The sequence below is a fragment of the Polypterus senegalus genome, chromosome 8 (assembly GCF_016835505.1).
Source record: "Polypterus senegalus isolate Bchr_013 chromosome 8, ASM1683550v1, whole genome shotgun sequence".
Lineage (NCBI taxonomy): Eukaryota > Metazoa > Chordata > Cladistia > Polypteriformes > Polypteridae > Polypterus > Polypterus senegalus.
The window spans coordinates 10638678-10665920 of record NC_053161.1 but is presented as its reverse complement, the minus strand read 5'-3'; the positions used below and the strand labels follow the sequence as shown (position 1 = coordinate 10665920).

The window sequence follows — 27243 nt, the reverse complement described above, 5'->3', positions numbered from 1 at the left end:
CGATTCTGTCATGCCAATGGCTAAGCTATTTATAGCAAGTGATAGTGAGCAGGTGTCTGTTTCCTGAAACCTATTATCATCTCCCAAGTTGTGTGAATGTTAAGGTCCAAATTATTACAGCTGCACCACAATGTCAAATGTTCTAACTCTTGTCTGTATATGAACTCATCACTGTCATAATATTAGTGTCATGTCATCTGCAAATTTTAAGAAATTTGACAGACGATTCGCCAGAGGTACAGTCATTTATATAATGCAAGAAGAATAGCGAGGAAAGGACATATCCTTGTACTGAGAGTACCAGTACTAAGAGTTAATGAATCAGACATGTGTGCCCAACCACACGTATGGTTTCCTATCTGTAAGAAGGCCTGTGATCCAATGGCAGATTAAGAAGGGGCAAGTTGAACTGAGTAAGCTTCTTATCTAGGAGCTCTGGGATGATTGTACTGAAAGCAGAACTAAAGTCCACAAACAAGATCCTCACATATGCCCCTGGCTTATCAAGTTGTTGGTAAATAAATCTTAGATCTAAATTCACTGCATCATCCACAGATCAGTTGGCTCAGTATGCAAACTGAAATGGGTCCAGGAAGTTTTTGGTATCATTCTTGAGATAATAATAATAATACATCTTTACATTTTAATTATTATTATATGCTTCAGAGTAACTTCCCCTTTAATAAATAAAAGAATTTCTGACTACTAACAGGAACATCATGTTCAGACTTATCTGGTATGTATGATTTAGAGTTGCATCAATATTAAAAATGTGTTTCTTGTAGTCTTCAGGAAAAGTAAGAGATTTGGTAGTAGATGTCATACAAGTACTATCCTTGCTGGTACATGTTGAGCTGTGCTATTTTTAAATTTACCGTGTATAGTTTTGCAAAATATGCATATAATACATTGCCTTTAAAAAGTTGCACAACAATTTCAGCACTTAACCAGTGCTGCTCACCAACCACATTTCTTTAGGACAAATGTGCCCCTTGCTCTTACTTTGGATTATCTTATAAATCTTATCTACAGTATCTGGGAAATGAACAGGTTTTATATGAAAGCTCAGTGCATTTCACTAAATTTATTTGTGGGGTGGTTAACTTTTTGATGCCCATGATTAAATATATAAATTAGGTTTATAAAACAATATTTTAGATTGTTTGGAAACAAACAAAACACACACACGATAGTACTCTACCACACTTGCTCCCAAGAATAGAAAACACATAAAGATTACATGTTGTAACTACTAAATTTCCCACCTTCATTCCACTAAGGAACATTTTTTTTATCCCTATGTAACTCCCCCCTCCACTCCCCAATTTCTCACTGTGCATATTCTACTGCTTGGTGTTTACTCTCCAGGGGCCTCATGCATAACGCCATGCATAAAATTCACACTAAAAAATGGCATACGGACAAAAATGGAAATGTACGTACACACAAAAAAATCCAGATGCATAAATCTGTACGTATACCAACTTCCGCTACATAAATTCTGGTCAGTGTGAAAAGTAATGCATGTGCACACGTCTGCCGTCACTACCCAGCTCCTCCCAGAATTACACCTCTTTGAATATGCAAATCGATATAAATAGCCCTTAAGCTCAGCATTCTGTGAAAAGACAATGGCAAAAGCATGGGAGAAACAGAAGAATTTCAGCAAATACCAAGTGGAGGCAAGGAAAAACGTACTATTTGTTGGTTTAAGCAGTGATATAAACAACAAAAGGAAGTTGATTGAGTAACAGAGTGGTGGAGAAACTCAAAAGTTCAAGTTCAGAAAGTCGCCAAGTGTCTGAAATAAATAAGAAGTGGTCAGATATCAAAGTCACCGCGAAAAGGCGAGTCATAGGCCACCGTCTGAGTGTCATATGGAAGTGTATTAGGGTACAGAGAAAAGAAAAACAAAATAGGGACACAGCGAAAAAAAATGTCCAAATGTCAACTTTAATCTCACAATTTCCACTTTAATCATGTTGTTTATGTTGTCATCAAAGTAGAATGTCATAAACTTCATCTTAAAATCATTTAATTTCCTAGTTTTTCAGATCCCATCGTAACTAAAGTAGCATGTTAAATTCTTCTTTCTATGTGTTTTTTTTATGTGCTCTGTGTGTGTGAATCACTACGTGCTTCTTAAACAGGATTTCTCTTCCGCCAACAGGACACAGAATACATTACATTCATGATATTACAGCTCTCTGAACAATTTAAATATTAATATGTATACCTGATATTTTCATAATGATAGGAATTAAAGCATGTATTAAACATGGGGACACGGTGGCGCAGTATTAGGGATGAGCTGGCGCCATCTCTAGAGATTGTTCCTGCCTCCCGCAAGATGCTTGCTGCGTCATGACTTCAATGAAATAATTTACTGCAGCAGTACTGTCTCTCTCAAACATACTAACCTCCTATTCCTGTCCTTCCTTTTCTTATTCCAAGTAACCAATAGCTACACAATCAGCTCTGTAATAGATGCCAAGCCATCTGTAAGCTTAAAACGCAGATTCTTCAAAATGTTTATGAAACACTGAAATATCTTTGTAGTACATGTTTAAATATTCCATCCATCTATCCATCCAGGGTCACATACAGCATTTCGCAGGAACAATCCCTGAAAGGGGCGCCAGCTCATTGCTAGCTCTGTGCCACAAGGTCCTCACAGGTTTAATTTTTAATAATATACATTATTTTAATGAAATTTAAAACTTCTGTATAATGTAATAAACATGCTTTACTGCATTTCACCTTAAAAATGATATCAACAGCTCCAAGAAAATAGCACTTGGAAATCTAAATCAACTTAGAAACCAGTCATCATCATATGTAAATATGCGCTTTATAAAGTGACTCAGGTTGTGCAATATTATAATTGTAGTGCAAGTTTACAGTGAGGTGATTGCACTTAGAAGTACAAACAGTTCTATCAGGAGCACTTGATGGACTTATTTAGTGCATTTAGAGCTCTTGGGATAAAACTTTTTCTGAACCGCGAGGTCCCTACAGGAAAGGCTCCGAAGCATCTCTTGCATGGGAACAGTTCAAATAGACTGCGCACATGGCAGAGACAGCGTGTGCAAAATGCTGTATACTGATAATCTGATCAGCTGCTGTACAGCTGTGATTTCACACTCAGATACAGTGGGTTTAATACTCAGTGGTGCACTGGGAATAACAACACTAAAGCACTGATGGTTTTTAGAATAGTTTGGCCATTAGGTGCACCATTATATGGTTACAGATTTATTACAATGAGATGCCTTAAACTAATAAACGATATGTGGTTAATTTCAGTGCATTTGATAAAGCCATATCAGGGATATGAATCTAAAAACTAAAGGGAAACCACACTGGAACAAAAGCACTGCTTTGATGCTGGGTGCTACCAGTTTGCAAAACCGAGCAGAGAACTTACATATACAAGGGATTGAGCTAGTGTGAAAATGTGTGTGGCTTTACGCCAAGTTTAATTTTTATACATCACGATCTGAGCATGGAAACAGGGGTACGCAATATTTTTGTGTGTACGCACTGTTTATACATGAAGCCCCAGGTCACTGAATAAAAATCAAACTTCTTGGACTGCATTCTCAAGACAAGTTGTAAGCATCACTGTAAATGCCACTAACTGAAATTAAATTCACCTATACAAAAAATACACATACACAGAATGCAACAAAATGAACTACTCCATCCATCCAGTATCCAACCCGCTATATCCCAACTACAGGGTCACGGGGGTCTGCTGGAGCCAGTCCCAGCCTACACAGGGCGCAAGGCAGTAATCTAACCCTGGCTAGAGCGCCAGCCCACTGCAGGGCACACACACACACACACACACACACACAAAGGGACAATTTAGGATCGCCAATGCACCTAGCCTGCATATCTTTGAACTGTGGTAGGAAAATGGAGCATCCGGAGGAAACCCACACAGACACGGGGAGAACATGCAAACTCCACACAGGGAGAACCTGGGAAGCAAACCTGGGTCTCCTGTGAGGCAGCAGTGCTACCACACTACGCCAACATGCCACCCACTGCAATATCATACCCTGGAAAATATGTACACTATGGATGCAAGCACGGAAGGCTCATAAAGGTACTATAATATGCATTTCAATGACTTAATCACAGGATAGATGCATTAAGATAGAAACAATTTCAAATCAAAACTAAATTTCATTATATAAATAAGAGTTTTCACACTTTTGGAGAGCTACAATATTCACAGTCAAGTCTTATAACACATTTCTTTTGACATTGACTATGAAGTAATCCAACTTATCCAACTTTGCGAGTTCCTCCAGATAAGCTCTTTCATAATACCACATTTTTCAAAACAATAGCAATACAGCAGAAACACCTGCAACATTCCTATTACCTACACATTTCAAAACTACTTACATGCAACACATCATTCACCTAAAGTAAACTTGTGTCCTAACACTTGATACCAAAATACAAATACTTCTTTTCTAACACCGGTCTTCACCAAAAATAATGAATTCCACAATAATGTTCTAGCAATAACTACCTTCAAAAGTTAGTTAAAAGTAAATAAGTGGAAGTAAAGCTTATATGCATTTCATTTTGAAGAAGAACTATTTACTCAAAGTTACAGTATGTATTAAAAGAGTCACTTTAAGGAATAAAAGATATATCCTTCATTAAATTAATAAATAAATAAATTAAATTCATGACATAAAAGTGAAGTTTGCATTCTACATATTCTGCTATCAATCATAAAACATGCCACACTTCAGAAGGAACTCCTGTTCTAGCCTACATACATTAAAATACAAACTTCTGATAAAAATACTGTATATGATTGGGACGAGTTATTCTTTGTTAAAAAATATTTAAAAATTTTATATTAACAGCTTCAAGCTATTTGTCCAACTCTTCTTCTAAGAAGAATTATACCTAAAGAAAGTACAGGTAAAATTCCATTACAACGAAATTTTCATTACAACAAAGTATTTTTATGGTCCCGACAGTTTCCCCTTATGACACGAGTCTATAGAAATCACATTACTACGAAATACATTCAGCAGATACTTTCATTACAACGAAGTGCCCAAAAGACCTTGAAATGCCTGAATGAATCATCCACAGAGCAGTTAGTTCTGTGGTCGCAGCTCAGTTGTGCACAACGATACCAAAAAGAAACATTGTATTTTTTTTTTCTTTCTTCGAACTTTCCTCATACTTTTTTTTGCTGTTTGATACCTTTTGCTTATTGCTCGTCAACATCTGAAAAGCATCCATTGGAATTTAACTCATTGTCACCCTCCTATAGAAATGGCAGATACAAAAAAACGACAACAGTTCAGATCTGAAAATAAAAACTTAAAATTTTTGCAGCTCTCGATTCTGGCAAAAAGAAAAAAAGACGTTGCCAGTAAATTCAGAATTTCGCCATTGACACTGTTAACTTTCTTGAAAGACTGAGCAAAAAAAAAAAGAAGATAACTCTCTGGTTGCAAGCATATACAAACTGCTTCATTTGAAGGCATCAAAAAAGCATTTTCATGTGGTCCAGTAATGCTCGTTCAAGAAACATTCCTATTAATGCGGCACTTATTCAAGAAAATGTGAGGTTTCTAAACTCTCTTGTGACCTCCCCCAACTGGACAACACGCTGAAGAGCGTCCCGAAGTCACCGCTAACCAGCGAAGCAAACAGAAAAGATCTCGATGGCTGATGCAAAGAACACTGCAAATGCAGGGAACAGTATTACTCGGCCACTAACCTAGCCACAGCCCTGCATGACTGCTGTGTCTGTGTATAAGAGAGTGGCTGATCATACTACAATAAATAACGCTGCTGTTCCTGTTTCAAGCTGAATAAAGCTGGTTTTGCTGTGCACAACATGCTTCCACATTTAGATAATGTTCGCGTTGAATTCCTCCTACCCAATTGCACAGCAGTGCTTCAGCCATTGGATTTGGGCATCATTCGCACCCTGAAAGTGTATCATTGCAAGGAAATGCAGAGACACATGGTCATCAGCATAACTTGTAGACAGGAAGAGATTAAAATTAACGCAAAAGAAGATACTGAAATGATTGCAAATGCCTGGAGGCAAGTTAAAGAAAGCACTATAGTGACAAATATAGAATCTCATTACTACGAAAATTTTCATTACAATGAAATATTTTTTAGGTCCCTGGCAGTTCATTGTAATGGAATGTAATTTGTATAATTTGACAAAAAATATAGACTGGAATGTTTTTCAAAACATGAAGTCCTATTTCATTCATATATATCTGACACTATAGAATACTGCTCAGAGATACAGAAGCGAATTACAGCTACAGGAAGAAGTAAGGTACTCACCATGGATAGGACATGACCACCTAATAAAATCTACAAACATACCATTCACATTTGAGCATTTTATAATTGTCACTCAACATTACTGCATGGTTTTTAATTATATCTTAAAAGAAAGAATCTAAAGTTCAAGTTCTATTGAGTTGCAATTATGCCTATGGATCACTATTCCACCCAATGCAGCTTGAGCATATTTTTAGTAATTAATGTTATTTATCTTGAAATAACTTGGCTAATATGAGAACTAATAACTTAGTTATCAGTTATTAAAATCAAAACATCTGAGCAGTGAAGGATGAAATTGGAATCACCCATTTAAGACATCCGATTTAACAAGGATGCAGAAAGCCATTTGCACCCCCAATAGTTTTCCAGAATAAATGGGTAAACTGCAGCTCATACTAACACTTTAGGCAGCCCTGTATTCATCTCATAACAAAAGTATGAATCAAAGTTAATATATTAGCAGAGGCTTCTTCAGAGAAAAAGGTGCCAAATGAATATTTATTTTAGGCTTATGACTGTAAACTGAACCGGTCTGTATGGATGGACAAAACAACGCACCTATGAGGAGGCACTGGTTGTGTATCTGGAATGTGACTTTGACCCAATCACTGAAGTTATACCTACCTTCAAAAAGTAGCCACACTCATATCTTCTAGCATTCTGACAAATACTGATATGCCACTCTTTCTTTGGAGAGAATGAAAGCTGAGATCCACTCAGCCAAGTCAAATTCTGTGCCAGTGACTAAGCCCAGTCTGAGAAGACCAAGAAGCAGCTATTACTTCAAGAAGGGAAGTTCAGAGGCCAAACAATTGTGCCAGAAAGAGTAATGCTTTTCTCTATGAAGTTACAGAGGTCACAACAAAGAGCCTAAGAGCAAACTGAAAAAGGCAGCATCACACCAGAGACAAAGCTCCATATAAGAAAAGAGAAAAAGAGTGCAATGAAATGCAAAGAAAGCCCTTCTTTTGAACCCAAAGCAAACATAACAAACAACTCCACACAACATTGGTCATTATCCTTGAAGGCTCGGTATCATAAAACTGTTTATCTACTCTAAATAAAAGTTTTTTACTCTAAATAATCAGTGAATAACCAGCCTCTTCTGTGTTTTATGTTTGTCTGTCATAGTTCCACAATCCTTGTGTTTATTAACTCTTTGAGGGCTGAATATTTCTTCCAAAAAACTCAGTTTTCTGAAAAGCACACGATGCACTGGTTTCACACATAAAGTCAACATAAAACATCTGTTGCTCCATGCTGTGGCTGCTGTTGGCACATATTTGGCATCTCTGGTGGGGGTGGCAGGGGCAGCAAAGGGGTGGCTCGATGGTCAGCAGGAATGCATGGCGGGCCGGCTACCACTCTTTCTGTATTCAGGTGGGCAACGGTGGCAGTCGTAGTGTGACACAATATGGTTCAGCACCACGATCAGATGGGGACCGAAAGGCTGATGCCGGTACCTCACTTTCATTTTCAATATCCATCTCCAGATCACTTGCATCAAACTCAGAGAGAGGAAAGTCATAGTGCGATTCAACGATAATATGTAAAACATCCATGGAGTATTTTGCTTTGCACATTTGCTTTAGTCTTTCGCCAGATGTCGATGTAATTTTAGAGGCCGTCTGCTCTTCACTATTCCTGCACGCGCAGGGAATCGAGGTTAAAAATCAGCAAAGCTACCTAACTTTCCTTCAAGCAAAGAGAGTCAAACTTAAACATAAGGGCGAGTTTTGTCACAGTTTATAGCAGATTACCGTCTTCTACCCCTGAATTTCGACAAAAGTCAACATCAGCCCTGAAAGAGTTAATAAAATGTATTAAACTGTTTCTTAAAATGAGTGGGCTTCTGTTACCTTGATACAACTGCCAGAAACCCCTCCCACAAAGAAAAGGTAAGGAACACAAAGTGGGAACCATGGCAAAATTTTTGATTAATCACAGTCTTTGACAACTGTATAACTGATAATTAAATGAGTGACAACATTCTCTTTTTTTCCTACAGCAGGAAAAAAAAAATACTACTTGTGAGATTAAATGACTGATAGCCAACACAAATCAAAATGCAACATTTCCCTGTTGTTAAAATTAACATTCAGGTAAGAACAGATGGCATCACTGTGCCTGAAGTAATTTTAATTTTCAATTGTCTATTTCTTACCAGGTACTTGTCATCTTGAAAGGCATAGTGCAAAGTTGTGATCCATTGGCTGTCTCCTTTCACCAGTACATCTCTTTCCTCTCTAAAACAGGCGGTCTAAAGAAGCAAAAAAAAAAAAAATTATCAGACTGAGTAGTTATAGTCTATCAGTTAAGAGATCTCTCCAGGGCTAGTCATACATCCACTACAGGTTACTAATACTCCTGGAGTTACATGCATTTTTGTTCTTGCTAACATCTACTATTTTACCAATATTTTGCAGAGAAAACAAGATCAACACTATCTCTAAGAAAGACTTGTAAAAACCTTTGGTGGGCTGTGGAGTTAGTCAAAATGTGTTTTTCAAACAGTTCAAATGGCAACCTTATGATTAAAGCATAATTCAAAACATGCAACAGTATGATGGAAAGAACTCACATCTGCTCTCTTCAACATCTCCCACTTGTGCAAAATCTTCATTGCAAATACTTTTTCTGTGTTTTTTAACTTCACCACTGCAACCTACAGAAAGCATACAAATACATTCAGAGACATTTCTGTAAACATTTATCATAAATATCACTCTACAGTGCTATTCAGTTTTATAAATATTGTGAAAGGCATATCAGCCAGGCCATGAACATTTACTTCCATGTTATAGCATACCTATGAGGTTTAATGTATTACTTTCACAAATACAGTATATATTTTTATTTTCAAGTGGTAATTTCACAATGAGCTTCTTACATCGTAAGCTGAAACACAGTAAATGCATCTTAAAGCAATGACTATTTGTATGTGAACAAAGCAGCATCATACCTCTCCAAAGGCCCCTCGTCCTATGACTTTGAGAATTTCAAAGTCATCTCTTCGTAGTCTTAGTTCCTTTACCTTGGATACAAATGGCTTAGCTGTCAAAGGAGAGAAAAATAAGATCTTGTAAAAATGTGTTTTTTTTTTGCATTATAACATGTGTTCATAAACCAGCTTGTGTCATATTCAATGAATTTTAGGGAAAAAAATATAACTAACATCATATACTTTAAACCACTTATACATACTAAACACTGGTTAAGTCAAGAGAAGTGCAGACTGCTGCCATTTCCTATTTCTTTTCTTTGATAAGAAAAAAAACTTAGAACATAAATTGTGTGAAAAGTAATAAGTAACTTATTATTAACTGCACCATCCTAAAAGGTATGTTACAAAGTATTGTTATGACATCCTGCAACTGATTAAAAACAAAAATTAAAAAACTGCTATGATCAGCCATTTTTACTGACAGTACTATTCGACTTACCAAATTAGCACTTCTCCTTAGTTTTATATACTTCAGCAATTAAAATTGGGTTTGAGCCAGCATAACATTTCATATTTGCATGCAATGAAATAGTTACATTAGCATACTACTAAATATTTTACTAAGTGCATCTTTAAAATGGAAATTAAATATGAAACTTCAAGAAACCTGCCCAACTTTTGTAAGTAAGCTGTAAGGAATGAGCCTGCCAAATTTCAGCCTTCTACCTACACGGGAAGTTGGAGAATTAGTGATGAGTGAGGACTTTGCCTTTTATTAGTATAGATCACTATGGTAACTGTTGTTTAATAGATTAATTAATAAAACCTTATTTCCTATAACCCCATTCTTGGCACATATTGGGACAATAACTTAAAAAAATACACAATTACAAACAACATGATTACAAATACAGTTCTACTGCAAATTGCGCCTTCATAGGCAAATTGTTAACACCGCAATAATCTTCTTGCAAACAAAACTGCTGGTAAAAAGTGACCACAGTATAGTGATAACAAGATCAGACAAGACTGTAGGCAAAGGATTTTCCAAGTCTTGCTAAATGCACACAATGCATCATCTCTGTCATCCAATGGTGCATACTGACAGTCTTCAGCTTCAGGAGCTTTGAAAATCTCAAGAAAGTGAATCCATAGCAGGACCTACAATTATTAAACATCCAAACAAAAACAATTACCATGAAATTTAAATTGCAGATGATCAGACTTGGGCTATAGTAGTCTATACAGGCAAAACCTCAGCATCCCATCTTCTAAAAACGTTGAAACCAATAAATATATTGCAAAAAACAAATAAAATACATAAAATCCTGAATCAAAGGATGTTCAATAAAGATGAAGGACAAAAAAAAACAAAAAAAACGCCTCTAGTTCATCTACAGTAGTTATCAGAAATGAAGAACACTGCACTTTACCCCAGAAGCTCAAGTTTCTAACCTTATACAAAGTTATAGAGGGGCAATGGCTATGGCTGGTGGAGAACCTCTAGTTGCAGTTTGGGTTAGGACAAATGACACTGCAAACAAAGGTACATATACCTTTTAAAGCAAATTCCAGGAACTTGGAAATAAACTTAAAAAAATCAACAGAAAGAAATATATGCACAGTGGCTATATATTGCTCATTAAAATAAACATGGTAGGAAGAGGTGCGACACTGTGTTTCAATGATTAAATTCAGGTTCCAAAAAGAAAACAAAAAGAAAAACTGAAGTGGAGAAGATCAGAATTATTATAGGTTAACTTAGCTAAGAAGATGTTCAGAGATTAATATGGAGCATGCCACTAGCCACCATGAGAGATTAAAAACAGTAGCTTATTCTTTAATTAAAAACACGAGAGATAAGCAGCAAAGATGATGTTCTGAACATGAGAGATTTCAATTTTCCAAACCAACTGGCAAACTCAGCTAGGAAAATAAAGCCTACTTTATATTTGACGCGTCCATGCTAGTCATAAGGGCAGCAAAGCAAAAAATGTCAGTCACAGTAACACAGCAAATCATCATCTGCAGCTCACAGAAATTTTTTTTTTTTTTTAAACTACGAAGGATCCATGTATCCAAAGTACAGAATTTCAAGGAGAGGCTGGTTATGTGGGTGCCAGAATGATGAATGACGGGCTGCATATGACAAAAGTAGTCATCAAAGCACAAAAAAGACGCAGAAAAATATCTGTAGTGCCTCTGTTCATTATAAAGTTTACCCACTCACAAGAACATATTATACTTAAACCCCCTTTGACGATTTTGGTTAATGGGTTTGACACTCCTTTTTGTCCCTCTTTAAAAACCTTAAACAACAAGCAAAATTCTTTATCAGTATAGATTGTGAAACTGTTAGGTATGTGACATTGACCAAACACTACCTACTGACTAGGAGAATATCAACGAACCTACAGAATGGGCTGTCTCAAGTATAATTGTGTTTTTGTTGCAGACAGGACTTTGCGTTGTGGTCTGTGTATGCAGGCTTCAGACTGTAAGTATAAACAAGACGTAAGAGGAAGTAAATGAAATTATCCTCTTGGCAAATGCTTCTTACACTGGACAATTCAAAAAAATTCAGAAGTAAAATACCAAAAACTTAGACTAGAACTCAAACAAGCAAACAAAAGGATAGAGAGAGACCAATGTAAGAAAGATAGATTTAAAAAAGTGGAGACAAACCAGATCTTCAAAAAATATCCATAAAACTCACTGAACAGAATTCTATTACTTAAATACTGTATTATATTTTTGAGGACACTTATGGAAATTAACAGAAAAAAAGTATTAAAAAAAAATGAACCCTGGAAGAATTATTTTGCACAAAGGCATGTGGAAATCTTGTTAAAAACTACCAAGTAATATACAATAACTGAAGCAGAAATCATGACAGCTTTTAAACAGCATTTGGGCAGATAATTTGATTAGGTAATATCCAATTTGTTCAAACAAGACTGGTCCCACTGGTTAATCTCCTTGTTTATTAAATCTCTTGTATTCTTATTCCATAAACTAGCAGAACATTCTATAAATAGCAGTGACTTTGCTATTAAGTGGTGGCTAGATTTTGCCAGGGGGTGGTGGGGGAGTTTCACGGGGAGTTTCACATGGAGGAAAGGGACTGCAGATGTCACTGAAAAAGGTGTTCTAGCCTGGTGCTTCAGACAAAAAAGGGATGTCTTTTATCCCTTAAGTAATTCTGGTGCTTTTCTATGGCAAATGCATATCCGAGTCTGAATTCAAGAAAACAGTTTGAGGCAAAGGTTTCCAGCCAGGAGGAGATGTAAGGATCATGAGAGAGAGCTTGGATGAAAATGTTGGTGGCACTCGAGGTGGAAAAGCCACGCCACTAGTGGTTGTATTAACAGTACCAGAGTCAAGAATAAGCTATTATGAAAGTTAGCTTGAAGTAATGAACAGGCAAGTAACTATCAAATGCTGGGGCAGCGACCAGGTAACCCGGTTTAACAAACAAAAACCAACAAAAATTTCACAATTAAAAAAAGACTGCTGCAACAGCCAACCAAATCTATTTCCCCAGGTTCAAGGTGTAACTGGAATTGTGCAGGAGCTTTGCCCTGGTTGGGTTCTGGATATAAACGGAGATAACATCTTTTGGAGCCTTCTGGTTTTATGCAAACCTGACCGAAGGGGTGAAGACAGATCTGGGCACAACAGGCAGGGTCAGTTGCCATAAGTGGGCAGCTTTTCAGAATGGCAGGTGGGAAGGAGAGACAGTTAGCATGCACACCTCTTCTCGTCCCAGAGTGGTACAGCTTACCTCACCAGAGCCAGGAAAGTGATCGCCAGGCACACGTGCATTACAAATTTCTCACTTTAAATCACTTGAACTGACATTTGGTACATCTTAGCCTTCACCAACTGTAGTGTAAAATCTATAATTATACATTTTACTTCTTATAAATTAGGAAAATGTGGATGAGTGCATGTATTGCAACTCCCAGAAATGTAATGGTCTTGGGAGGCTTTCCACAAAAACTATAAGCTTTTAAATCTGCATTCAAATGAATGCTGAAGTCAAGATATCTGCTTGAAGTAGTCTGTAATGATATGAAAAAATATCACCATACCTCACAAAATGAAACACTTTAATTGCACACTATATTGCAATATGTATCCAGATGTTCACAACATTTAAAAAAAAATAAAACACCACTGGGAAGAACTGCACAATAATTTATTGTGTGATCATAAGAATGTAAAAATAGCATGCTAAAAAAAAATGAATATTAAAGCAGATTTAATACCTTACATATTAAACATTCCTTCTTTAGTTTCTTTGAATTCAGTAGGCTACTTCAGTGAACTTTAAATGCTATGTCATATTTGCTTACTGTTAATTAATGAAACATTTCTTTCTGGGATACTAACCAGTGGCCTTTCTGTAAAGTTTGTGACTGGTTACTAAGGCAGAGAAGTAAACCACATATTGTCTGATCTATGTCTAGCATGTATTATGCGCAGTACTTTAATTGGTGCTTCAGGCAGGTTACCAAGATGTTTGCTATAAGACTGTTGGGGTGGTTTACAAAGGCTGTATGCTATATATTACTATGCTTTTTTAAACCCCCACCCTACAAACCAGTATGTCCACATTCTTTACCATAGAGCTCATTGCATGAGCAGGGCTGGGCTTGTAACTTTGCAATTATAGGTTTCACACAGATCACTCCCTCAGTTGGTTTGGCCTTCCCAAATGCAGTAAAACTTAGTAAAAAGTAACTTAGTAAAAAGTAAATATGTTAAACATTTCCAGCTATGATCTGAATCATTCAAGACTTTGCAAAATGTTTCAATCTGAAAACCAACTACAGGTAAAGCTTGACTTTAATACATTGGCAAAAAGCAAAAGGCTTGAAGGAGAAAGAAACAGGCGGTAATCTGAACATGAACCTCAAACAGATGTATACATGTTCCGGAGTACGATTTTCATGAAAACAGAAATCCTGAGACAGAAAACACAGAAAAATAAACTATACTGCTTCCTGAATATTATGTACTTATCTAATGGTCCATGAATCAAGGATATACAGCAATTCATTGTTTTTCATCCAATGTCTTTTTAATGCCAACAGGTCATAAGATAAATGATTTTACAAAGGAAAAAAAGCAAGTGTAAAAGGTTTTAATACAGAATCTCAGACTTAATAAACCATGTATTGCAAAGATAGTCTGTTTTCCTTCCTTCATGAGTAAACATGATTCCAGCACAATACGATTGGTAATAATTAGCACATTTGAAATTATCTTAAGTATTAACTATGGTTCCCCTGAATTCTCTTAACTTTGTGACAAATATTCTCTGCACAGTCATCTGAAAATGCTGCCAACTCCAAGATTGCACAATGATTTGAATTTATTACTTATATAATAAAGAATGCCTCGCAGTTAGGAGACCCGGGTTCGCTTCCCGGGTCCTCCCTGCGTGGAGTTTGCATGTTCTCCCCGTGTCTGCGTGGGTTTCCTCCGGGCGCTCCGGTTTCCTCCTACAATCCAAAGACATGCCGGTTAGGTGGATTGGTGATTCTAAATTGGCCCTAGTGTGTGCTTGGTGTGTGGGTGTGTTTGTGTGTGTCCTGCGGTGGGTTGGCACCCTGCCCAGGATTGGTTCCTGCCTTGTGCCCTGTGTTGGCTGGGATTGGCTCCGGCAGAACCCCGTGACCCTATTCGGATTCAGCGGGTTAGAAAATGGATGGATAATAAAGAATGTTAAATATGGAAATATCAATGTTTGCTTTAATTAAAATTAAAAATCCATATATTGTATTGCATATACAGAAATTAGCTAAATAAAATATGTAAAAAGTTAACAATAATTAAAATGACTACATCATTAATTACATGGTAGTGGAGGGAGGAAATTTCTTTGCTTCAATATGAGAAAAAAGAAAAAAGCTAATTTATCTCAAGAAAAACTAATGTATTCTTATACAGGAAATGCATTATTTGGAGCCTGAACAATAATGTTTCCTACCTCTGTGATAATAGTCAAGGATATTCCTAATAAAAAAAACTCTGACCTTGATTATTAATTACAATAACCAGTGACATCAAAATAGCATAAAGTACCCAGGGCATCATGACAGTGATGTGATTAGTTTTGCTACCTCCCACATACATCATCATGAGTTCCCACAATCATTACTGTCTATGAGGAATTTGCACACCCCCTTCCCCCATGTCTGCGTTTGTTTTCCTATCATATTCATAAAGGTTTACAGGATACATCATTTGTTGAATGCAAAATTAGTCCAGCTGGAGTGAGTGACTTTGTGTGTGTGTAGCCCTTGCAACAGTCTACCACCCTGTCCAGGATAGTTTTTCATACTGTGACCAGTGCTGCCGAAATAGGCTCGCTACACCGCGCTCCAAATTATATTTAAGTGTCATAAAGATTACGTTTTTTTTTTTTTTTCAATTAAACTCATGGACGGTATTGTGTCTCAGGGCTCTTTTGATCACTGAACTCAATCTCGGACACCTGTGATAATTAGTTTGCCAGGTGAGCCCAATTAAAGGAGAAACTACTAAAGAAGGAAGTTCCACATTATTAAGCACCCCACCATTTTCAAGCAATATGGGAAAGAAAAAGGATCTCTCTGCTGCCGAAAAGCATGAAATAGTTGAATGCCTTGGACAAGGTATGAAAACCTTAGATATTTCATGAAAACTTAAGCGTGATCATCGTACTGTTAAAAGATTTGTGGCTGACTCAGAGCCCACACGGGTTCGTGCAGATAAAGGCAAAATGAGGAAGGTTTCTGCCAAACAAACACATCGGATTAAGATACCAGCTGCTAATATGCCATTACAAAGCAGCAAACAGGTATTTGAAGCTGCTGGTGCCTCTGGAGTCCCACGAACATCAAGGAACAGGATCCTCCAGAGGATTGCAGTTATGCATAAACCTTATATTTGGCCAACCCTAACCAATGCTCACAAGCAGAAATGGCTGCAGTGGGCCCAGAACTACATGAAGACTAATTTCCAAACAGTCTTGTCTACAGTTAAGTGCCGTGCACCCTGGATGGTCCAGATGGATGGAGTGGTGGATGGTTGGTGGACGGCCACCATGTCCCAACAAGGCTGAGACGTCAACAAGGAGGTGGCGGAGTCATGTTTTGGGCCAGAATCATGGGGAGAGAGCTGGTCGGCCCCTTTAAGGTCCCTGAAGGTGTGAAAATGACCTCTGAAAAGTATGTGGAGTTTCTGACTGACCACTTTCTTCCATGGTACAAAAAGAAGAACCGTGCTTTCCGTAACAAAATCATCTTCATGCATGACAATGCACCATTTCATGCTGCAAGGAATACCTGTGCAGCATTGGCTGCTATCGGCATAAAAGAAGAGAAACTCATGGTGTGGCCCACCGTCCTCCCCTGACCTCAATCCTATTGAGAACCTTTGGAGCATCCTCAAGCAAAAGATCTATGAGAGTGGGAGGCAGTTTACATCCAAACAGCAGCTCTGGGACGTTATTCTGACATCCTGCAAAGAAACTGAAGCAGAAACTCTTCCAAAAACTCACAAGTTCAATGGATGCAATAATTGTGAACAGAAAAATATCTTCACATTAAAAGGTTTCCGTGTGTTGCATTTCAAAAGATACCTGGCAACTTTTGCAAAAGGTTGCAATTAGTACAATTTTCCTGGAACAACATTTGAAAGCTATCTTTAAGATGTCAACAGATTTGTCAGTCTCTGAAAAATTAGTATATTATACTCCTCAATTCCACCCTGTGAGGAAATTACAAATTATATGCACTGAGTATTATTCAAAAACTGTCTAGTTACTCTGCGGTGGGCTGGCAATCTGCCCAGGGTTTGTTTCCTGCCTTACACCCTGTGTTGGCTGGGATTGGCTCCAGCAGACCCCCTCGTGACCCTGTAGTTAGGATATAGCGGGTTGGATAATGGATGGATGGATGTTTAGTTACTGAAGAGCCTGTTCTATTTGCCTAAATATTGTTGAACAGTGGTTTCCAATTGGAAAACCGTCTTAAAAAAAAGTCTTGATTTGTAGTCTAAAAATCACATACGTAAGGAAATTCTTGGTCTATGATCATTTATTTAAGAGAGAGAGATAGATAAAGGAGGAAAAAGAAGAGACTTAACAAAAATAAACTAAATAAAACTTAAAAGTAAAAAAACTACTACCTTGACATCCAGTTGGCCTTCAATGGAAAATGCAAATATATATTTTTTCTTGAATATTAAACACCATTTTAAAAGAACCCAGATCATTACTATAATCAAAAGAATGACAAAAAACCGTTTCACCCTAGGAAGCAACTTTTATTTCAATTAGACAGCTGCCATGTAAAAAGTTTTATCTCAATATTATGCAGGAACCTGTTCAATCTTTCTAGACAAATTCAAAGCTCTGTAAAAGTGGAAATCAAAACAGCTTTGGTGTACACTTCAAATGCTAAAATTATTTACAACTAACTATAACTGTCATTGCCAGTCTTCTACAAGATAATGAGGGTCACCATGGATCTATTGTTGATGATTCTGTTAAGATACAGTGTATAAAAGCTCCTCCTTATAGCTCCATAAATATATATACACAATGTCACATGTCTTGGCAGAGAGTTAAAATTGCCAAAAGCGCACACATGAGGGGGTGTGGTCTAATAACACTCTCTCTTCTCCTTTACCTTCTGCAGAAGGGATGATTGACAGATTCCCATCCATGATGTCACTTCTGGGGTCATCCTGCTTGGATACTTCTTACCAGAATACATCTTAAAGGAAGCCACCACCATCTTCATCAATCTGACTGATCTTATGACGACTCAACTTAATTGCACTGAATAACAGGGCTTTTAACGGTTTCTGCGTACGTTTAATATATGTGGTTAGCATTATGGTGCCCCAGGCCTCTGTCTTTGTTTGTCTCATATATTTAAAATATATAATTAATACTATTATACATATATACACATACACACATACACACTGTATATAAGGAGAGATGTAAGAGGTCTATCCTTTAAGTGTCTGTGCATGGATGTAATGTCATCTAACAGCCACAAGAAGGAGGGAATATCCAATGAACAAAGGCAAGTGGCTGGCATAAGACAGTAAACTGTGCTGTGTGTCCAGAAATCACATTGTCTGTGTCCATAACAGGGCTGGAATGTCCAGTGAAAAAAGGCAACAGGAAGCACAAATAAAGAGGGATATAAAGTATATCCAGTGGACAGAGAGAGAGAGGTTAGGAGCACACACTGATACAGCGCAATGCAGAGTTTCATAAATGGATGATGTGATCAAAGCGGACAGCCTCACCATTATTAAAATTGGTAGTACAAACAGATATTTCGCTACAGTGGTAAATTAATAAAGCAGGAAGCATGTAATTTTTCACTTTTGGATTTGGTTTCAAGAAGAGAGTTATTTTCTCTAGTATAATACAGTATATGCAAAACAGTTGTGGGACACAACCTTTATGTCAAAAAATGATCTGTGCTAAATAGTTCACACTTTCCTCAAACTTGAATGCATAAAGCATAAGGGCACATAACTTTTTTCCACCATCTAATGAATTTATACTCATTTTTGATGCCAGGTACCTGTGTAATTCTTGGTATAAAAATTCTGGTGGGACCATACCAGAATTTTCCTTAGGAGTGCAGTTGTTTCTAATATTAACATTAACTTATCTATCTAATAATCTCTGTCCCACTTCTGCTAATGCCTAACAAAAAATGCAAGTTCATGCACCTTTCTAGTTACCAAAAAAAAAAAAATCTATCAAACTTATCTGGTTGGTCTTGACTGGCATCTCAACTGCAGACAACACATACACTGCCCAACTTGAGCTGCACATGGCACATCTGGTAGTAGTGCTAACAATGATATGGCTTGGTGTTTGATAGTCAAAGTGCACCCAGTAAACATTGAAAAACATTTTCTACATACATAGAAGTTCTTTCCACATGCAGGATACAGTTATTCTCTTAAACAGGAGCACCATACTGCTGGCTTCTTTTCCACAAAGACGAAAGAGCACACTTGGGCTTCTTTGGTGGCTTATTCAAATTTAACACAGTGTTCCCACAGCGGTGGGTGAAAATCAAGATCCAGTAAGATGCATTGTGAATGATGCATTCCTGATATTGATCTTCTTTCTTTTTAATATTACTGTATATACTGGACTTCTCTGGTGCGTTCTGCATGGCCTCAACTGGGGCCTAAGCTTGAACATTGCAAGCACACAATTATATATAATAATAATAAAAAAAAAAAAAAGCAAGTGGTCATCATTATAACACTCGCAATGACCTTTAACATCCATTGGTAAACTGAAAAGTTCAAGTTGCTCATTTGCACCCTTACACACCCATGGGTATACAGAACACTGCAGGAGCCAATTCATCCAGCCACTCAGCCAGAAACAGATTTACAGCACCTGTCTCAAAGACAATTTCAAATATTATAGGGGCAATATTTTTCTAGGTAGTTTCTAATTATGTTAATTACTGGGGGAAAAATTTGCTTAAGATGGCAAAGCTGAGAGCTATTATAAACATTTTAATAGTAAGTTTAATTATTACGTAGGGATATGCTACATTAGCCTTAATGCAAAAACAGCACTGCCAGGCACATATGTTTCGTCATTTGAACCTACTTCCCTAAACATGTTTATTAGGGCATTCTAGATCTCCCACTAATTGCGATTATTGTCCCAAATTCCACACCAAATGCTGTTTCCTGTGTCTGTTAGCAACAGAGTACATCATACTTTCTTTTTTTGAGTGTAACACTTGGAACACATTGAGAGATACACACTTTATTGTGATGCAGATTTAATTTTAAATGAATATATTCTGGCCTATTTAACCATACTCAACCACCCATAATGACAAAATGAAAAGAAAGGTTTTCAAAGAAAGAAAAGGTTTGCAAAGTTAAAAATCCAAATCTTTAATTTAAGTTCTAGCTGTGTTACCTGGTTTGCCAGGAAAACGTTTAAGGACAATAAAGCCTCATTTATGGTACAGAGGGTTAGTCGGATATATCAGAAATACTATGCGAGTAACCGAATACCTTTCTCGATAAAATAGTTGTTGTTCTGTTTTCCCCCAGGAGCTAAAATTATTAGTTCATTTACATTCCTTTCTTCAGAAAATTGTACATACAATTACCTAGGAGTAAAATATTCCAGATGCATATCAATTCTTGTTTTCCTAGTGACCTGGCTTTTGTTGATGTTTATTGGAAAACACAATTTTAAAGGAAACAGTATTCTTTTGAATTCAAACAGGTAATTTATAGCAATAATGGAATTTTGGGTGTAAATATAATTTATATGCTGACTGCATACATTTCAACCTGTAGCATATTGTGTGAAGATGATAGCTTAAATCAGATTTGAATGTAAAGCTATGATCTGTGATCTGGCATCATTACAAAGTTTTGAAGGGTTTAGATTAAAAAAACAATATACTGTACACTGAATTGTGGTTCACTAACTTATTACATGCAGCTCGGACTTTTACAGGATGTACATGCATAGGGCCAATGGAATGAACCAAACTTTTTTTAAAAAAAAAAAAAATACTTAAAAAGTACACAATATTATTTCTTTGTACCTATGTATAATGTCCATCTCTTATTTTGTGTTCATGGCAGACCTCTAAACTTTGATGTGCAATCATTTAAACTGACCAAAACATGTTGTTGCCTGGGGCTTGTGTGTACCCAGCCAGTGCTTAAAGTGGGATGGTATGCTGCACCATCGCTTCCCTGTTTCTGCTTTGTGAACCACAGAATTACAGCACATCACAGTCTGACCACCAAGTGGACTCCACAATTCTCCATGTGTTTCACCACAAAGTGCCAACCAATCCATAGTCTTGGAAGTAAGTGTGTATAAGCATGCTTGACAATCCTATCTGGCTTAAAGTTTTAAGTATTTTATGACATAGAGGGGAGTAAGAAGAAGCTACCAGAATAGATAGGACTACACGTATCCAAGGAGGCCACTTGCTAAGCACGTCTTCATTGAGATTTGCCTAACATTCCTTTGTCCACTTCATAGCTTATTTTCCATGCAGCTCGCCACCTAATTTCTTTTTTTTTCTGTGAAAGGCAGCTGTTCTTCTTTACTTGCTGGCAGCCTCATTTCTCTGCACAGTTACAGCTGGAGCTTGATCAGTGGGACTTTTCTGCTTGCAGTGTTCATTTACATGAACTGTCTCCACGCAGTCATCAATGAGGCAAAAAAGATGTATTGCCTAAAAATACCCTACTTGATACAGCATTATTACTAACAAACATTGACAAATAAGTAAAAACACAGGTTGGCTAATTTTCTTTTTTTCCTAAAACATCACCAAAATTCAATCAGTCACAGCAATCCCCTAAATATGGATATATGCACACACTATATATATGACATCAATTAAAGTGGCTCTGATTGAGCTGAAATAAAGTTTATCTGTTCTTGTGGGATTATTCGGATACCCTCTTGATTGCAACATATTCCAAAAGCTATGGTCCACAAACAGCTTTCATAACATGAATGGGATCTCATCATCGAAAGGTATCAATCAGGACAGGTGTACAAAAAAGTATCCAGAGCATTAAACATCCCATGGAGCATGGTGAAGACAGTCATCAACAAGTGGAAAAAATATGGCTCAATACCAACTCTACCAAGATAAGGACATCCCTAGACAAAGAGATAACTGGCCAGGGAGGCCACCAAGAGGACTATAGCAACATTAAAAGAGCTGCTGGATTTCCTGGCAAAGATGGGTTATTCCCTACATGCAACAACAATCAGTTGTATTCTATGCATGTCTGGGTTGTGGGGCAGGGTAGCAAGACCAAAGACTTTTCTCACAAAGAAAAACATCAAAGCCCAGCTAAAGTTTTGCAATGTGGAAAAATGTATTATGGTCTGTCAAGACTAAGGTTGATCTATTTGCCCACAGTTCCAAAAGGCATGTTTGGCACAGAAATACCACAGCACAACATCAAAAGAGGACCATACCCATAATGAAGCATGGTGGAATGAGCATCATGCTTTAAGGCTACTTTTCTTCAGCTGGAACTGGGGCTTTTCTCAAGGTGGATAGAATCACAAATACCTCCAAGTATCAGTTTATTTTGGCACAAACCCTTCAAGCATCTGCTAGGAAGAAGATGAACTTTACTTTTCAGTGTGACGATGACCCAATGCATACAACAAAATCAATATAGCTAAGGCTTCAAAGGAGGAATCAATGTTCTGGAATGACAGGCCAGGGACCAGACATTAATCTAATTGAAAATCTGTGGGGTGACCTGAAAAGAGCTGTCTATAGGAAATACCTTTCTAATTTGACAGATCTGGAATTTTTTTGCAAAAAATAAAAGCAAAAACAGAACTGAGTACTGTAATAAAGTCAAAAGGTGCTTCAATTAAAGTATTCATTTAGAGGGTGTGCACATTAATGCAAACAGGTTTTTGTAGGTTTTTTTCCTTTGTTTCACTACACATTTTCTGATTTGTTTTCATCTTCTTTGCATAGATTCCAATTTTCAATAAAGGTGGAATAAATTTTGACAACACTGATCTTGGCTTCTTTTTCTTTATTACGTAAAATTTGTAATTTTGGAAGGCTGTGCAGACTTTGTATATACTTTTGGTCATTGTCATACTGAAAGCTAAACTGTCATCCCAGTTTGAGATTGTGTATACTGTGAAGCAGGTGTGTTTAAAAAAACAAAAGAAAAAAAACAAAAAAACAAAGGACCTCTCTGTATTTGGCTGCATTCATTCATCCCTCAGTTATGACCAGTCTACCTGCCTGCCGCTGAGCAGCACCCTCATAGCATGATGCCGTTACCACCATTTGGTTTCCATCTAGCCACTCTACCATAAACTTATTATCATCTGACATGTTCTGTGACCATTTTGATCTTGGTCATCTCCCTAACCAAGGTTCTTCATGCCCGATTGATCCAACAGCCAACTCTAGAAGGAGTCCTAATGATTCCAAAATTTTTCCACTTCATAATTGTTTAGACAATTTGTATAATGCTATAAAAATATTGTGAACTCTTGAAATAATTTCAGAAAAGATTCAGAAAACAACAAAAAAAGTGCAGTATATAGGTTTAGCATATGGTGGCTTAACAATTAAAGACTACACATTAAAAGTTTAATAAGAAACATAAAGGGTATTTTCTTGTTAAAGAAAATAAATATTACATTTCCGAGTCTTAATAGGAAAGTAAATTAGATTTGTGCTTAAATATAGTATGGTATTGTAAAGACAAAGTAAAAAAAGGATACTACAGGCAAGCCAGTACATTAACAATTGTTTCATTAATTGAAACATGTTAAAATGGCTCCTATACAAATATCAGGGAGATGGCAGTCTAATACATTTTCTGACTGGCAGAGAATAACCAGATAGCCAATTATCCTCCTTTAAGGTGTGCTCTTTACAAGCAAGTACAAGCATGTTTCTTTTTACTTAAGTCAAGAAAAAAAGCCAGTCTTTTTTTTTTTTTAAACAGTTGAAGAGCTTGAAGCAGCTGCTGTAAAGCACACTGAAGCTACTGTCAGATTAGACAGAAGAGGCACTGAATGTGTCCTCTAAGCCCTCCCAACCTACTCTGCATGTTGGGGCAGGATCATCCATGCTTCCATGGTCTTTAAACTTACTTGCCTCATATATCCAATGGCATTTCTTTTTCTTACATTCATAACATTCCAGAGTTAGTGAAAACTCTGTTTGTTTCCTTTGCTACCCTAGAGTCCCATCAGCCACATGCAATTTAAGTCAAGTCATTACACCCCTAAAATACAACTTCTTATCCTTAGCTTAGCACCTAGTACATTAAAGACTAAGAAAAGGGGATTGCATTTCAAGATTTTTCTTTTAAATAACTTTTCTATTCAAAGAAAACTCAAATATATTTTTGGATATCTTAAACAAGAGGTTTTGCTGAAAAGAAAGCATGTCTTTACAAGAAATGATTTTGAGATATCTCAAAATCAATTTGTTATCTTAAAATGCATTGCACTCATTAAAATGCATTATAATCTATTGGAGATACTTAAAATACATTTTGGATATCTGAAAAGTTAGATTGCGTTTACAGACATCTGAATTGTTTTAACCTAATCTAAACAATGCATGGAAGGCATCTGTGCTAGCCAAGTTTAAAACTAAACTCTGGAAACCTCTGTGTGATGGAGGTCTACTTCCCTTTGCAGGAGCAATTAAAAGCATATGCAAACAATTCAGATATAAATTGATGTCAACTTCTTTGACTGAAGTACAGATGTGGCCAAAACTTTTGAGCAATTTCTCCCAACCATCAAAGAACAGTTTGGTGACGAACAATGCCTTTTCCAGCATGATGGAGCACCGTGGCTCAGGGAACAAAACCGAAATTTTGGGTCCATGGCCAGGAAACTCCCCAGACCTTAATCCCATTGAGAACTTGCGGTCAATCCTCAAGAGGCGGGTGGACAAACAAAAAACCCACAAATTCCTGCAAACTCCAAGCATTAATTATACAAGAATGGGCTACAATCAGTCAGGATTTGGCCCAGTAGTCGATTGACAGCATGGCAGGGCAAATTGCAGAGGTATTGAAAAAGAAGGGTCAACACTGCAAATATTGATTGACTCCTTGCATAAACGTAATACAACTGTCAATAAAAGCCTTTGAAACTCATGAAATGGTTGTAATTATATGTCAGTATACCACAGAAACATCTGACAGAAAGAACTAAAAACACTGAAGCAACAAACTTTGTGAAAACCAATATTTGTTGTCAAAACTTCTGGCCACAACTCCAAAAGCATGAATTTTCAATGTGGTTTTATGCACCTTTGTATAGACGCAAGCTGCTAACTTCTTGTTGGTGATTATTTGGTAGTGAACCACTGAGGATTTGTAACAAAACACCAAATATGATCTTGGTGTCTATATATTTACCTCAGAATAAACTATTGCACCAACCAAGACTGTGTAGTATGTAAGAAAATTCATTGTGCCAAGTCAATGGGTAGTGCAAAATGCCATGATTTGTTTTCTTAACTCAACATCAGATATAAAATACTGCACTACAACCCACCTGTGCCGAATATCAACAAAAGTTACAGCAACAAATGATCTTTTCATACCAACCTCTGCACAATTCTAAATGTAAAAAAAAAAAAAAAAGGATCATTCCACGACATAGAGAAACCTTTATTTTATTTTAAAAGCTTAATTTTTACTTTTACTCATATGATTTGATATTCTGTATCTTAGTGCAATTAGAAGTAAAAATTATTAATGAGGCAAAAATAAGAAAAAGATGTTGCACCAATTGAGTATGGCAAGCTAAATTAACAGTTAGAGATCTTATAATTAATAGGGCCCACGATTTACCAAAGCCCATGGTATTTAACGCCATGCCGTGGAATTTAGGGTTTTGCAGCGGTAAAACACCACGCGGCAGAATTTACCTAACTGCCGCGGAAAATACCAAATCTGAATGAAACCTCACCATTTGAGGCATATTGATATTAGTATGATTAGTTTTGATTACTTCTTTAAGTTCTCTCTTTTGCCTATTGCATCATCTTATTATATCATTAGCCCTTCCATTGGAAGAGTAAACATTAATTTTTTAAGTCGATTTATAGCATTGGCGATACTTGTAGCAATTTTTAAATTGATTTATTGGCTGTGGTAACAATTTGACCTATCGTATGCTTTACAATCAATTAGGCTTATTTAAATTTAGTAAACTTAATCTTTGAGTATGGCCAATAACAATAACAAGCAACACAATAAAACTGCAGTGAATATTGGACCGGAACAACGAGTTAAAGAATTTGGACAGGATAAATTCTATGCCGAAGGTGGTTTACTGTAGTGCAATACTTGTAACGAACCGGTCGATCATGTTAGATGCCAGACTATAACTGATCATCTGGTGACAAAAAAAAAAATCACACAGTGTGTGCAAATAAACGACAACATGAGGCCACGAATGACCCCACAAGCAGCAAACGACAAAGTACTATTACCGGATGCATTGAACGATCAACTGCTGCAACTGCTGCCAAAGATACGTTAGTGATGGAACTGGTTGAAGTATTTAAGGCAGCCAATATATCGCTGGAGAAAGTTAACAATCCTACCATGCGTAGTTTTATGCAGAAGAACCTGGAGGGTGGTGGTGGAATACCACAGGCTAATACACTTAGGGAACCATACGTTACAAGAATTTTCAACCAACAACAGGCTTATATAATAGCGAAGCTAGCCGGACAGAAAGTGGTCGTTATCGCCAATGAAACAACGGATGTTGTTGGCTGTTATGCTGTGAATGTGCTTATTCAACCGCTCAATGCTTTTAAAACAGATGAATGCACAGCAATGTTTGGTGAACACAGATTTTTCAACTGAAGTGAACAATGTAACCATTGAGCAGCTAATTATCCGTACTCTGACTGAGGTTAATATGCACTTCAATGACGGTGTAGCGTTTGTTACGGATAATGCAGCTTATATGAAAAAATGTTTTTGTGACAGTTTGCGAGGAATACTGCCAAATGCTGTTCATTTTACATGTTAGGCCCACATCCTGTCATTAGTTGGAGAAGAGTTTCGTGAAGCACTACGACTCTGTGATATGTTGGCTGCTTCTGTCAAGGCCATATTCTCCAAAGCATCAGGACATCGTGCTAGATATCTTCATCATCTGCGACAAATGAAAGTTGAAAAGACAGTCATGCCGCCAACTCCAGTCATCACAAGATGGAACTCTTGGTTCGAGGCGGTGCTGTACCACGCTGAATATCTAGACTATTATATCTCGTTCTTTGCTACTGAAATTGAACACAGTGGAGCTACAGTCCAGTTAAAGAAGCTGTCTGCATTGCTGCAAAGTACTGATAAACTTAACG

At 37.0% G+C, this 27243-nt stretch overlaps 1 protein-coding gene across 1 annotated transcript in view; it reads right to left on the bottom strand.

Moving 5' to 3' along the window:
- Window positions 1-27243, bottom strand: part of LOC120533771 (serine/threonine-protein kinase MRCK alpha-like) — a 151989-nt gene that overhangs the window by 114217 nt on the left and 10529 nt on the right. The window contains exons 2-4 of the mRNA XM_039760717.1: window positions 9320-9411; window positions 8939-9022; window positions 8522-8617 (exon numbers count right to left, since the gene is read on the bottom strand). Coding sequence (XP_039616651.1) covers window positions 8522-8617; window positions 8939-9022; window positions 9320-9411 — 272 coding nt within the window. The remainder of the gene's footprint in view (window positions 1-8521; window positions 8618-8938; window positions 9023-9319; window positions 9412-27243) is intronic.